The following is a 14917-nucleotide window of genomic DNA, read 5'->3' as shown; positions in this document are numbered from 1 at the left end:
TTGTTGATTTCCCGCCCACTTCCCCCTGCACCCCCTTCGGCGCATTCCCCTTTACCTAGGAGCTAGCGGAAGCAGTTTCAGACGGCGATTTACTTCCGGAAGCTCATCGGCGGTACGATCCACGTGGACCCGAGGTGAAAAACCGTAGGTCGGGAGACGTTCTCCCTGGACCTCCCCTATCCCGGCCTCCCCTCCCCAACCAGCCCGTTGGACGCCGGCGCCCGGGACAGGTAAGTGAGGCTGCGTGCTTCGGAAGGAGCGCCGATTTCAGGCTCCGCTCACAGCCTTTAACGTGTGTAGCGCCTGGTTTCCTTTCTCCGGGCCTCAATTTCCTCATTTGCAAAAGGAGGGTTTGGACTAGATGGGGAGTTCTTAACCCGGGGTCGGCCTGTGGACTTAGGGTTTTTCTTTTAATATATCCTGATAACTGGTTTCTTTTTGTAATCCTGTGTGATTTTATGCATTTAAAGCCATTACCTGGAAGAAGGGTCTATAGGCTTTACCAGCATGCTTAGGGTGCCCAAGATGCAAAAAAATGTTTAGATTGGATGACTTTTTCTAAGGTGTCTGAAAGCACTAATGTTTTCTGTGGCTGTGGGCAAATTGACAATTTGCCGAAGGTCCCAGAGGGAGAGGGTTGGCTGCTGTTCTCTGGAGGTCTGGGTTAGATCTGACTTGATCCTGACTCTATGGAGACTTTCCCCAACCCAGACCTAATGGTAATAGTCCACATTATCTGAGCCTTTGTTAATTTTAAAGCAGCTAGATGGTTCAGTAAAAAGAACACTGGGCCTGGAGTCCGGAATACCTAAATTCAAATCTGGCCTCTGGCTGTGTGACCTCGGGCAAGTCACTTAACCTCTAATTGCCTGACAGAAGGATCCACGGGGGAAGGAGATAGCAAACCCCTGCACTGTCTTTGCAGAGCAAACGCCATGGGCAGTATGGTCCATGGGGTCATGAAGAGTCAGATATGACTGAACAGCAAATCTTAAAGTACAACTGCTCTATGAAGTAGATTGTGCAAGTCTTACTATCCCGTTTTTACCGGTGAGAAACTAAGAAAGTAAATAAGCTAGCACAGTGTCCAAAGGTTAGTTCTTTCTTTAGACCCCCAAACTCCATCTAGTCTTGATAGTCATGTAACTAGCAAGTGTTTGACTCTTCTTCCTAAGAGATGTATGTCCATTTGAGAAGTCAGGAGAGAGCCGTCCAGTAGACATGTGTGAACCCAGCTTCTCTGGGAGATCCTTTTATTTTGTCTGTAACTGTTATAAAGTGATCCTTTGAGTTCTGTTGTTAATGTGGTAGTAGCATTGAGGGCTCCTTGGAAATGGGTGTTTGTGAGGGGCCCAGGGGCTCCAGCAGCAGCAGTTTATCAAAGATCTGTGGCCTTCTGTTTTCCATTTAAAGACAATGATTTTCAAAACATTGGGTTATTGGGGGTCTAGGATCCAGAGCTTCTGAGTCTTGTCTGTTCTTTCCTCGGTCCAGTGGTGCTTAGGAGGCTCATTACATTTCACTATCATTTACCACAGTTTTTTCTTTAGGAGATTGACATGGCATCCCAGGAGGACAGCTTCCCTCGAGGGGGTTCAAAAAAGAAGGTGCATCCAGAAAAGGCTCCCCAGCAGCCAGTTGAACATGATAACTTATTTGATGTAAGTTGGATGCATGTGTGCCAGAAACAGGCAATGGCAGTTTGACTCTAGAGCTCTTAAGAAGACTGAACTTTAGAATTGTTCACTTTCTAAAATGTGTGTGTGTAGTGTGTGTGTTTGTGTATGTATGTGTATATGCCAGATTCCTCTAAAAAGAGCACCTAGTACCATGTTACTCAGACTTCTGACTCACAAGTTATCTCATACCTTAGTTTTCAGATATTTGTGATTCTAGTTGTAAGACAATCTGGTGTTCTTTTGGTGAAGAGATAAAGTGAAGTAAGACTTCCAGCTGTTTTTGAGATGGGTTGGGGAAAAACTAGAAGAAGGTCTTAGGAACATAAAAACATAGATGTAAAGCTGGTGTTAAATAGCGCAACCTGTGTCTGCTCTGCATCCTTGCCTAAAATTATCTCATACACGCAGAGTAGGTAGTTTTCTACCTACTGATCGTGTCATTCCCCTTCCTGTTAACTGTAGAATGAAATAGGAGATAGAGATACTCTCTGACTTTTAAAGCCCTTCACAACCTGACCCTAAACTACCTTTCACTGTTATGATACATTGCTGTCTTTCTCTTAATCAACCATCCAGCTAAACAGGCCATCTTGTTATTCTTCACACAGGGCAGTCTATCTCCTGTCTCCTTACCTTTACATTTGCTCCACACTCGCCTAACCTCCAACTCGTAGAATCCTTTCTTTCCTTTAAAATTCTGCCCAAGTGTCACCATTTACATGAAGATCTTTTTGATCCCTCCCACCCCCCCAATATTCTTTTTTTTGTATCTGTTTCGTATATATTTATTTGTGCACATAAACTTCATATCTCCATGCCTAGCCAAGTACCTGATACGTAAGAGTAGGAACTTAATAAATGTTTTTGATTGATTGATAGCATAACTCTTAGACTCCAGTCTTTCATTCCACAAACTTTCATTGAATGCCTATTGCATCAAGGCCTTGTGCTTGATAAGAGCTGGGAAGACAAATTAAAGATGGTCCTGCCATCAAGTACCAGAGTCCAATAGGAAATAAAACACATACACAAATTAACTGTGATATGAGGCAGAATATCAAAGTGCCATAAGAATGGTACAGAGGAGGCAGTGCTTTAAAGTTCAGAAGAGAGGGGAGCCCTTCTCACAGAAGGGCCAGGGAAGCTTCTTGGAAGAGGTGGCATTTGAGGTGGGTCTTCAGGCAGAGATGGAAAAAAGAGCATAACAGCATTGTTAAAGACAGAGGTGCTTGGACCTGTAGCTTAGAGTACATAAAAGGGCTGGGAGATAATAGGAAGGAAGATAGGTTGGAACCGGATTACAGAGGAGGGCTGAGGAGTTTTAACTTAATTTTGGAGGGAATGGAGAACCCCTGAAGGTCTTTGAACAGGGTAAGAATGTGATGAGGGCCAGGCTTCAAAGACATTAGGAAAGATGACTTGATGAGTGGAAGAGGAAAGGATATGTAGGTCTCTGTCTTGGTCAAGGAGAATGAAGCACTTGGTCAGATTGAAATATGAAGAACCTGGGCTTATGATTCAAGAATTGGGGTGGCAAAATGAGCTGCCATCAAGAGGGAAAAGTTGGGGATTGCATTATGTTCTCTTTCCCTGACTTCTCTGGGTCTTTGTGGGGATTTCTCTAGGTTCCTACTGAGGAAGGATCCCGAAAAAGAAAAAGGAGCCAAGAACAAGCTGCTAAAAATAAAAGGCCAAAAGCAGAAAAGAAAGAGCCCAGCAAACCTGAAGCTGAGCAGCATGGGATACTCAGTGTTGAGGTTTGTTTGTCAGTGACCAGCAGGCTGGCTTCTTCCGACTTCTTTGTTAGGTCCCTGTTCCCTGCCAGTGGTCCCAGTTAATCTGCAGCAAACGTGCCCAGAATTCAATAGCATTACCAAGTAAGATTTATGAAGCAAATGGAGAAATCCTTGACCTGTCTGATGCACTAAAATGCCAGGGTTTTTGTTGGTGGTGGTGGAGTCATAGCATGTCAGAGAAGGAAAGGACTTTAGAGGTCATCTGATCCAATTACCTTGTTTTACCAATGGAGAATCTGAGGTCCAGAGAGGGAGAGTCCCTTACCCAAGGTCACAACTAGTTAGTGACAAAACTGGGACTAAATATAGACCCAGTGTTGTATCCCCCTCACCCCCCACCTCCAAGAAGATGATTCATTTTCTCTTTTTCCAGACTCTAAGTGAAGGGATGCGGCTCTTGGGCTGTGTGAAAGAGGTAAATAATCTGGAGCTTGTGGTCAGTCTGCCTAATGGCCTCTGGGGATACGTGCAAGCGACCAATATCAGTGATGCCTATACCAAGAAACTGAATGAACAGGTGGATCGGGAGGAACCCCTGGAGGTAAGAGGACTCCAACTCTGGAACTGTTGTGGAGTCGGGGGTGGGAAAGGAACAGCATTTCTTTTCTCTAGGCCTAGGAAGGTTGGGAGCTTATTATAGAACCCCTGGATGTCTGACTATTCTCTAAATGGTAATTTGAAAGTCATCTTCAGTTAAGGAAGAGAATTCAGGGCATAGGAATAATAATAAATAATTCCTTAGATCTACTTCTGCTCCTCTTCAGAATTCACAGCTGGTCACTTCACTGACCAGAATTCTGAAGTCTTTCACTCTGGTTTTCTTTTCCGTTATCATGATCATTATGTAAATTAATTTTGGGGTTCTGTGTATTTTATTCTGTATCAGTTCATACAAGTCAACTAGCTAGTCAACAGGCATTTATAAAGTGCTTTCTACATGCCATGCACCATGCTAATATCTGGGGATATGGAGAAGGGCAGAAGCATAGTCTCTGCCCATTTTCCCACAGCTCCTTCAATATTTGCCAATCTGATAGATATGAGATGAAACCTTAGAATTGATTTTATTTGCATTTCTCGTTATTATTAGTTATTTGTAGAGCTCTTTCACATATTGGTAGATAGTTTGCCATTCTTCATTTGAAACTTAGCTGTTGAATAATCACTTTGCATTGCATTCTTGGTGCAGCCTGGTCTTGAGGCCAGCTAGCACAACTCATCTGTGACATCTCTGCCCATTCATTGATGCTGTTGGGGAATATGATATTGATGTATCTCTGGCAGATCTCAGCCTCTCAATCCTCAGTCAGGTTTCTTGCAAGATGGATACCAAGTGGTTTTCATCTTGACTTCCGCCTCCAGCTTGGAGGCCATTTTGAACACATTAGAGAAAGTAGGACCCAGGGTTTCCTGACTTGGTTCAGGAGAACATACGTTTTAGCCGGGTGCTTTCATTGTGCAGGACCTGGCTCCCTTGTCTCGATTATTCCAGCCGGGGATGCTGGTACGCTGTGCTGTCAGCAGCCTCAATTCTGCCTCGAAGAAGAAGAGCATCAGACTGTCCCTGAACCCCAAGGATGTCAACGGAGTGCTCAGCCCTGGGTCCCTGAAGCCTGGCATGGTATGTGGTTTGGGGCTAGAAGCAACAGACCCCTTCCCTGTGCCCCGCACGAGTGTGGCTAAAGGAGAGGCAGAGAGGCTGGCCTGGGGGGAGGATGCACGTATGAAAGGTAGCTGCCGGGCTTGTGCACACACGTGCTTTCCCTCTCTCACAGCTGCTCACAGGCACGGTGCATAGCGTGGAAGACCATGGCTACCTGGTGGATATTGGTGTGGGAGGGACCAAAGCCTTCCTGCCTTGGCAGAAAGATCAGGAGTACATCAAACAGAAGAACAAAGGTGACGGGGGAGATGGGGAAGTCGGGGTGTGTTATGTGCAGCAGGTGTGTATTTAGCTGCATTTTTAAAGATCATTTGTTTAAAAGGGGCTTCGTAGGACCCCGTTGTTGTAATTCTGTAAAAGGCGCTTGACTGCTGCTGTTAGCTTATCTTACAGGCTGTCAAGCAAGTCGGTGGGGCTGGGTGAAGAGTGCTTGTTTTACTGAATGGATAGAAAGAAAGGGGTTGGCAGGGCCTTACCCACTTCAGCTGGAATGTGGACCCTGATTCATCTCTCTGGATGCATCCATTCATCAGCCATTTATTAAGTACTTACTAGGGGTAAAGCACTGTCCTGGGGGCTGATCTTTCTCTTACATGTCTAAAACATCCTGGAGGCCGGAGGACGAAGGGAATGTTAAAGGTTAAAGACTCGTGCTCTTGGAGCTTATGGTCTAGTGAGGGAAGGTATGCAGTCACAGTAGCCATGGGACAGAATGGAATATGATAGGAGCATGAGGGGAAGGATTTGGTGCCATGTGGGGTTGGGGGGAAAGGGAAGCTCATTTGTGACTGGGAGAATTGGGAAGAGATTTGGAGAATGCAAAGTCTCATAGGTAGAGATGGGGAATGGTGTAAACAGTTGTAACGTTCCTACTGAGATGTCTTCTTTTAGAGTTCTTGGCTCACCTGGCCTCTGGTGAGGAAACTTGGTTGGGCCTTTGGCCTCATTCTCATGGAACAGTTTTTATTTTAAACTCGACCCTAGGGAATTATAGGTTATGAATGAAATCCATTGTGAATATGGGATTTTTAAAGGCAGCCACTGCCCAGCACTGTGCCTGATACTTAGAATGCCTGTAATAAGTGCTGCTTAATTGATTGATTGGAAATACACTTGCTCCTAGGAGGTAGACCTGGGATGGTAACTGGGCCCTGGAAACTGGATTTTTCTGGCAGAGGAACAAGCTCCTTTGGGGCTAACTTGGGCCCAAGTGAACAGGCCCTGTTATAGAGAAGATTCTCCTCTTTAAAGATTATTCTTCACTTTTCAGGTACTAAACTGCATGTGGGCCAGTATCTGAACTGTCTCATTGAAGAAGTGAAAGGCAATGGGGGGAGTGTCCATCTGTCCACTATACAGTCAGAGGTTTCTGTGGCCATTGCTTCGGAGGAGCAAAACTGGACCCTGGATAACTTATTACCAGGGCTGGTGGTTAAAGCTCAGGTGCAGAAGGTAAGCCATGGGACACCAAAGTGGTATAGCTCAGTTGATCAGGCTACTGGTGCTGGACAGTTCCCTTTCCTGGTTGAGCATTGCTGTTCCTAACACTTTCAGTGGTTTTATAGCAAAGTTTCTCTCCCCCCCCCCATTAGGCTGGGGGCTCCCTTAAAGTGGAACTGAGTCTTCGTCATCTGAGCAAGAGCCTCCTATGGCATTTTCCCCATTGGGTCCTGGTAATGGGTGGAGCTTACAGTCCAAAGAAAGGACCAGTGTTTGGGTGTTGGACTAGAATTGTTACCCTTCAGGAGTGAAGGTGCAGCCTAGGAGGGCAAGTCATTTAACCTGTGGGTCTCAGTTTCCCTATCTGTGAAGTGAGAGAATTGGACTTGATAACTTCTTAGGGAATTTCTAGCTTTAAGGATACAAAACTCTAAGTAGGAGAGAAACCTACTATCATCTGGTAGAATGTGAGTCCTTAGATCTTAGAGCAGGAGTTCTTAACCTGTACTCTGTGAACTTGGTGATGGTAGTTTTTTAAAAATACTTTGATAACTTTATTTCAATATAGTTGGTTTCTTTTCTATTTTCATATATTTTATTTTATTCATTTAAAAATCTAAGAAGGGGCTTCATTGGACTATGCAAAGAGTCAATGACAAAAAAGTTTAAGAGCTCCTTTTTAGAGAAGACACTGGCCTCCTCTAGAAGAAATTCTCCCACTCCCAGTCAATAGCTTTTATTTATTCTCTTTAAAAAAAAAAATCAGAATCATTTCCCTGTGTTTCCCACCCCTTACTGAATTCTTCTTTGTAGCAAAGTAAAATTTGAGTAAAATCCGAACAACAAAGTAAGTCTGACACTATATGCAAAGTTATACACCTATGGTCTCCTGTCTGTGCCGAAAGAGGAGAGAGGTATATTTTTTCCACTTTTCTCTAGGACCAGTATGGGTCATTGTATTCATCTGAATTGGGTGGTATTCCAGTGTCATTCCTGTTTAGGTTATTGGAACCTTTGTGCATGTTTTCTTGTTTCTATTGCCTTTACTCTAAAGCAGTTTCACATAAATCTTCCCCTACTGCTTTGGATTTCTTATATTCATTATAAAGGATACTACTATTCCTTTAAATTTCTATAGTATTTCACCCATTCCCAAATTGATAAACACTTTCATTTTTTTAATAGTTTTTTTGCTACCACAAAGAGTATTGCTGTGAATTTTTTTTCCACATATGAGAACTTCTTGTAATCAACCATCTTTATGCCCAGCTGTGGGATGGTTGGGTCAGAGAGTATGAACTCGTCAGAGTCTTTTCTTGTATAAATTCAAATTGTCTTCTGGAGTGGTTGAACTACTTCATACCTCTGCTGACCAAATATTGGTGTGCCTGTTTCCCCGTTGTTCCTCCAACGTTGACTCTTGCTGTCTTTTATGACTTTGGCTGATTTATGAGGTAAAATCTAGGAAATGTCTCTTTAAGCTTGCTGTTCTTCTCTTTCCAGGTGACCCCTCATGGTCTCACCCTGAGCTTCCTCTCCTCCTTCACTGGACTAGTTGACTTTATGCACTTGGATTCTAAAAAGACAGGACATTACTTCCAAACCCAAATGGTAAGAATTACCAGCCTCTGTCCCGAGCTGCCTTCTGCCCTCTCTATTCCTGTGGTAGGGCCATTCCATAAATACCAGGACCTTTCAAGGCCAGAGTTTCCTGACACTAAGGCAGCTCCTCAGGAGTAATGGACTGAGTAGAGAAAGGTAGCAAAATCTAAGATTTTGAGGACTTGATCTTAACTTTCTGTGTGATCTGTTATTATTCTTTCCTTGTCTTTATCCTGGTGAATTTAAAAAAGGAAAAACCGTTAGAAAAATTAGTAGTAGTCTTTGTATTACATTTTACATATGTCATGTCATTTGTTCCTTACAATAACAATATGAGGTAGGTGCCGTTATTATCCTCATTAAGGAAACTCAGACTGGGCAAGGTTAAGTGCCTTGCCAAGGGTCACACAGGTAGTTTATGTCTGAGGTAGGATTTGGACTCAGATTTTCCTGATTCCAAGTCCTGGGATCTCTGCATTATGCTACTTACCTGCCTCAATTTTCTTTGCATTCCTTTTATCATGGAGTGATTTGTTTGGATGCAGAAATTTTGGAGGTTTGAATTATATGTAAGCTTTTAAGCTAGACTTTCTGAAATTTTTACTTTTCTTTTTGGGATTTTTTTTTTTTTTTTTTTTTTGGTTAGGCAGTGGGGTTAAGTGACTTGCCCAGGGTCACCCAACTAGTAAGTGTCAAGTGTCTAAGTTCAAATTTGAACTCAGGTCCTCCTGACTCCAGGGCTGGTACTCTATCCACTGTGCCACGTAGCTGCCCCTGAATTTTTTCCTATTATGGCAGTTGTAATCAAGGCCGCATCTATTATTTTAATGTAACATTTTCACCATTATAGTAATAGCTCACATTTATGATCTGTTTTCCAGTTTACAGAGTGTATTAGAAGGAGCCCTAGGTAATTTAATTAATTGTTCTTCCCAGTTATGGGCCTTGGGTTCTGAATATGCTACCTCTGTTACTACCTAAGGCTTCAGCAGAGATTAACCAGTGTCCAGAATACCAGCACCATCCTTTTTTATATGTGGGGAATCACTAGTGTAATTGTGGTATTCCTGAGCTGTAGGTAGCCAGTTACCATCAGAAAGGCCTGATTAAACTTCTCATTACACTCGGACAGCAGTGTGGTCAGTTGTGATCCTGACGTCTTAGAGCCCATGTGGTAATACAGCACTGAGATGGATGGGCAGATCAGGGCCATGCAGGCAGAGTAAATGCCCTATGGCATTGCATGGGTGGTTGATGCATTTCTTTTACACATAGGGACTTCAAGAGCTTGGATCTCTGGAAGTCTGGGAGGCTTGATTTGCCATGCTTCCTTTCTTATTTAATGCACCTTTTTCCTTGATCCTCCTCACAGGTGAGGGCCTGTATCCTCTCAGTTCATCCACGTACCAAGTCTGTCCGACTAACATTGCACTCTTCCTTCCTGCAAGCTGGCCGCCCCATCACTCGTCTCTGCCACCATCTCATTGGAGCCGTGTTGAATGATGTGCCTGTCCAGGGCTTCTTTGCAAAGGCTGGTGCCACCTTCAGGCTGAAGGATGGATCTCTGGCCTATGCCAGGGTGAGGAGGGGGGGCATGGGCCCGTTGTCACTGGAAGGGTGGGCAGGACACCTGGGCTCTTGGCTGCTTCCTTTCATACTTGTGTGGAATTGTCTTGCTCTGCTTCAGGAAATCCACAGAAGATCTTGGTTGGGTGGTTCTTGAATCTACTACATTTCTAGAGGAGTATTAGTTTGCCTTGATTGAATGGATTTACTTGGGTTTCCACATGCATTCACTTTTCTTTAAAATTGATACCTGTTTGCTCTGTATTGGTATAGCATGTTATCTAGGAAGCTGCCTGCTCTTGTTGTGTTTTTTTGTTTTTGTTTTTTTGGCCAAGCAGTGGGGTTAAGTGACTGCCCAGGGTCACACAGCTAGTAAGTGTTATGTGTCTAAGGCCAGATTTGAACTCAGGTCCTCTTGACTGCAGGGCTGGTGCTCTATCCACTGTACTACCTAGCTGCCCTGAAGCTGCCTGCTCTTCAGAAGAGCTCTAGGGTCCTAGAACGGTTTTAAAAGTTACCTACCCCAGTGCCTTCCTGAAGCATGAAACCGCTTTCTGAAAACCCCATCTAACCTCTACTTGAATAACTTTTGTGATGGAGAATTCACTACTTAATGAAGTAGCCTGTTCTAATGCTTTTAGGAAGTTACTCATTGCACGTGGTTCTGTGTGAGCCAGCGTTTGTGACCCTGTGACCTCTGGCCACTGGTAAAAGATACTGAGTCCGTGCCTTTCATCTTTGGTTTTTTTTTTTAAGAGAGCACTTCTCTGGCAAGTGTGTATTCTCCGACATAGGAGTATCAGAGGCCATATAAGGTAGCCCATTGCCCCAGTCTTTTCTGATTTGGTTGTCCTGGTGGTAAAGTATAGAAAGAACAAAGAGGCACGCAGGATGGGTATCTTTTTCATGAGAAATCCTTTTTTGTTGGACAATGGGGTATGCTTTCATCCTCTTATAAAAAGTGAAACTGTCCAGTGTCCTGATCTGGAGGAGGATATGTCCTGTTCACTACCTTCTCTTTCTGCTTTAGGAGTGTTCCCAAGTGTTCTATTGTTTCCTGTCTGTGCATATGTTTATTGAAGTCATTCTATTCCAATTTGCATTCTCTCTTGGCTCAGTTAATATCTGTTACATGGGCACATGCTAGGAATTCCTTCTCAGAAGCATGGTACTGGGCTGGCATCTTGTAAGGCTGCCCATCACTGCTAATCGCCATCCATTCGTCGATGTTGAGGCCCAGCCAGCCTAGTCCAGTCACCCCAGCATCCCCTTCTCATGGTCTGCTGTCACCCTAGTGCCATTTAATTGTGGAGGAGGCATGCAAACAGACTATAAAAAGCTCATTTGATGGTTTCCTGTGAGTGTCCCAAGTCTCCCCAGAGCTCTCTGAAATTCATCTCCTGTGTTTCTGGATCGACCTGGTATCTCGCAGTCTCCTAACCACTGTACTTTATATGTAGATCATGCACCTCTCCCAGACCGAGAAGTCCTTTAAGCCGGAGAAGTTCAAGCCTGGAAATATGCACAAATGTCGGGTTATTGATTTCAGCCCAATGGATGATCTGGCATTGTTGTCTCTGAAAACGTAAGTGAGTGAAGGTGTGTGTGGGTGTATATGTGTGTGTGAGAGTATGTGCACGAGCGTGTGTGTGCACAGGAATATAATGTGTACCATACAAAAGACCATTGTGAATATCTGTTTCCATCCAAACCGTGTGATGTGGGTTTTCCTTCTTGTCAATGTGGGAACCATTGTTCATTGGCCACATCAACCTCTGCCACTGTTTGATTCTGTTTTTTTCCTGTTTGTTCCAGGAGCATCATCGAAGCTCCATTCCTGAGATATCATGACCTCCAGCCAGGGCAGATAGTCAAGGTGAGGCCCTCCACTGAGTTAGTCTAGCCAGCAGAAGCAGCCCCCACACTTAGAGAGGCATTCAGCCCAACTCCTCCGTGGTCACTGTCCTCAGAGTTGCAGGCTACCAGTGTCATGGTTAACTTTCATCAGCCCATGTGTGGCTAAGTCAAAGGGACTGTGTCCTAAAAAACTTGATCACGAATCAATATTAGACTGGGTCACAGCATCTTCGTGGTTCAGTTTGCTACAGCTTGTTAATAGAGAAGGGGGTGGAAGTGTCAGCTACAAGGCTGTATTCATGCTTGTGGGCAGCTCACATTGACCCGTTGGGCTTTTCTTTACTCTGGGAGGAGACACACGGTCCTTGTCTCTGTGGGAGCTTACAGGAAGTTGCAGGAAGCACACGCATGGAAAGTAGAGTGCTCTGTGAGATATAAAGAAACTGCAAATGAGGAAGTTATGTGCCGTGCGTATGCCAAATGCCGCTTAAGGCTCTTTGTCACAGATGGCCTCTGTGGTAATGGGGAAAGGGAAGGCCTATTTGGAGTCCCCATGGTGACCTTTTCTGTTCTTCCCCTCAGGGTACAGTGTTTGCACTAAGATCCTATGGAATGGTTGTGAAGGTGACTGAACAAATCAAAGGCCTTGTGCCTACCTTGCACTTGGCTGATGTCCAGATCCGGCATCCTCAGAAGAAATATCGTGTCAAAGATGAGGTCAAGTGCCGGGTGAGACTTGCTGAGCCAGGGTGGCTTTCTGTTGGAGGGTACTGGCAGGGCCCAGGAACCAGTGGGCAGATACAGCCTTACATTGAGAATTTTAACTCTCTGCTGGATGTTAGACACTTATATACAAAAATAGCTATAACACAAGGCAGAATAAATATGTTCAGCAGCAAATGTTGCTGGAGGGCTGGTCCAGGATGGCTCCCTGGAAGAGGTGAGTTTTGAGTAGAAGCTGGTACATCATAGATTTTCATCCAACAAGCAGTTGGGCTGAGAATCCCTCCATAGGGAAAGTGTGAATAGGCTCTAGGGGAATCACTGGGGTCAGGAGAGAGGGGGCTAGTTCTCTGTGGTCTTCACCGTGCTGTCATGGCCCTCCTTTTGCTGATGGCCGACCACCCTGCCTTCCCAGGTTCTGATGTGTGACCCCGAGAACAGGAAACTGTTAATGACCTTGAAAAAGACCCTGGTGGAATCGAGCCTCCCAGCTCTGACAAGCTACAAGGAAGCCAGGCCTGAGCTCCAGACACATGGCTTCATCAGCAGCATCAAGGACTTCGGTTGTATTGTCAAGTTCTACAATGACGTGAGGGGACTGGTGCTGCGGAAGGAGCTAGGCGCCCAGCCCATCTCAGCCCCAGAGGAAGTCTTCTATGTGGGACAGGTGAGCTCCCCGCAGAGGCGGTGATGTGCTGAGGAAGCCCCTGGTCTGAAGCCCCTTGGACCAGAGCCACCAGAGTGCTCTCTGGAGCACTAGCCCTTCCTGGTCTGGAGGTCACTGAGGAGGAATTAGAAGAGGCGAGAGGCTTCAGGAGGAGTTGAGCTTTGAAGGAGGGGCAGCAGTCTGGAAGCAGTGAGAAGTGTGCCCTTTCTTCATGGCCCACTGTGATAGGGAGCACAGGAGAAGGAGCGCTCTCCTGAAGAGTGTGGGCAGGGATGCAGGATCTTCAAGAGGCCACTACGTGGCGCAGTGGATAGAATGCTGGGCCTGGAACCACAAGGACCTGAGTTCAAATCCAGCATTGGTTGTGTGACCCTGGGCAAGTCACTTGATAACTATCTGCCTCAGTTTATTCAGCTGTAAAATAGGCTAATAATAGCACCTACCTTCCAGGGGTTGCTGTGGGGATCAAATCCTTGTAAAGCACTAAATATAGTGCCACACAGGTAGTAGGTGTTTAACTTTGTTTTCTTTTTTCTTCTATTTCATGTATGCTAATGCCCATTCTGTTTGGTGTGCATGTTCAGAACAGTTTTATTTTTCTTTAAAAAAGAGGGTTTCCACTGAGTGTAAGAAGATGGGAAGAATAATAGTGTTAGGATGGAAAATTTACTAATAATAGAGCAGGAGTTCCCGAGGGCATAATAGAAAGAGGGAAGAGGAACATAGGGACCTAGGAATGAGGATGGCTGAGGAGGATGGTGATGAGGGGGTAGGGAGCAGTAGCAGGGAAAAAGAATTTTTGCCTTGGTGGGTAGCAGTTGTGAATTTTAGGGATTAGAGGAGGAACAGGTTGAATTTGTTAACCATGGGACTGGGGAAGTATGGGTGAAGAGAGCACCCATCTGTCCAGGTCCTGTGAGAGTGGAGGCTGTAATCAGGCAATTTTTTCACCAAAAATAAGAAATTAGAAAGATGAGCCAGCAGGGAGATCCAGCTGGGCATCAGAGTTGGTAACTACCTAGTGCTTGGTTCCATGGTGTCCTGATAAGCTCAGCACTAGTTCCTTTATCCTGTCCCAAGATGGCAGGGAATGATATACATACCCAGGCAATGTCCCCCGTGTGAAGGACTCCCATTTGGGCCTATTGTTTGCAGCCCTCTTCCCAGACAAGCTTCTAATAGTGAGTGGTCAATCGATGGCTTGCAGAGATTGTGGTATTATTGCTTTTCTCAGGTGGCTTGGTGAAGCTAGGGCAGAGTAGGTATTTTTCATACATGCAGCAGTAGGTTGTGGGGAAAAATCCAGCCACTAAGGGGCCTGAGCACTAGAGGAGATTGGCCCTCCTAGGTCCAGGAGGGCAAGAGAATGATGGGTATTCAGTCAGGTATGTGGGTGAGAGCGGTGGGAACATACTGGCCATGAGGTCCTGCCATTGATTTAGATAGTTCTATGACCCAGGCCAGAAGAGGCACTATCTTTATATTTGATTGGAAGGGCTGGAGCTGGAGTCCCATGACTCTGGGTCCAGTAGTAGAGGGTCTAGGGAAGAAATAGGTGCTGAGGCAGGAGCCATCGCCCACCCTCATGGTCACTGGGTGGTAATTGAAGGCTGGGGCTTTGTTAATAGTGATACCGGGCATAAGAAAGAATGAGTGTCCTCTGCCCACGTGCTACCCCGACAGCCCCTGGAGCTCACCATTGTCAGGATGATTGCTGTGACACAAATGAGAGCAGGTTAGGTCAGGTTAATTTGTGCCTGTCCTGTCTGGCTGTCTTGTGACAGTTCTGTCTGGGTCATTTCTCTCTTCCTTCCTTCCTGATCTCCATCTGATCTGGGATCCAGAGGGTTCTCAGAGAGTATCACTGGAAACTAAGTCTGCCTGGTCTTCCTTTGTGGAGTAGTGGAAGGAGCCTGCCCTCTCT

At 45.2% G+C, this 14917-nt stretch overlaps 1 protein-coding gene across 1 annotated transcript in view; it reads left to right on the top strand.

The window, feature by feature from the left end:
- The first annotated feature begins 96 nt into the window (after window positions 1–96).
- The window catches only part of PDCD11 (programmed cell death 11), a 42939-nt gene continuing 28118 nt past the window's right edge, over window positions 97–14917 (top strand). Inside the window, exons 1-13 of the mRNA XM_027852193.1 lie at window positions 97–230; window positions 1551–1661; window positions 3305–3436; window positions 3849–4016; window positions 4938–5096; window positions 5251–5374; window positions 6409–6590; window positions 8082–8189; window positions 9553–9759; window positions 11207–11331; window positions 11562–11622; window positions 12186–12332; window positions 12742–12993. Of these exons, the coding sequence (XP_027707994.1) occupies window positions 1560–1661; window positions 3305–3436; window positions 3849–4016; window positions 4938–5096; window positions 5251–5374; window positions 6409–6590; window positions 8082–8189; window positions 9553–9759; window positions 11207–11331; window positions 11562–11622; window positions 12186–12332; window positions 12742–12993 (1767 nt within the window). The 5' untranslated portion in view covers window positions 97–230; window positions 1551–1559. The remainder of the gene's footprint in view (window positions 231–1550; window positions 1662–3304; window positions 3437–3848; window positions 4017–4937; window positions 5097–5250; window positions 5375–6408; window positions 6591–8081; window positions 8190–9552; window positions 9760–11206; window positions 11332–11561; window positions 11623–12185; window positions 12333–12741; window positions 12994–14917) is intronic.

Source organism: Vombatus ursinus, unplaced genomic scaffold (genome assembly GCF_900497805.2).
Source record: "Vombatus ursinus unplaced genomic scaffold, bare-nosed wombat genome assembly UNPS02009205.1, whole genome shotgun sequence".
NCBI classification, from domain to species: Eukaryota; Metazoa; Chordata; class Mammalia; order Diprotodontia; family Vombatidae; genus Vombatus; species Vombatus ursinus.
The sequence above is the reverse complement of the archived record's forward strand: the minus strand, read 5'-3'. Positions and strand labels throughout refer to the sequence as shown.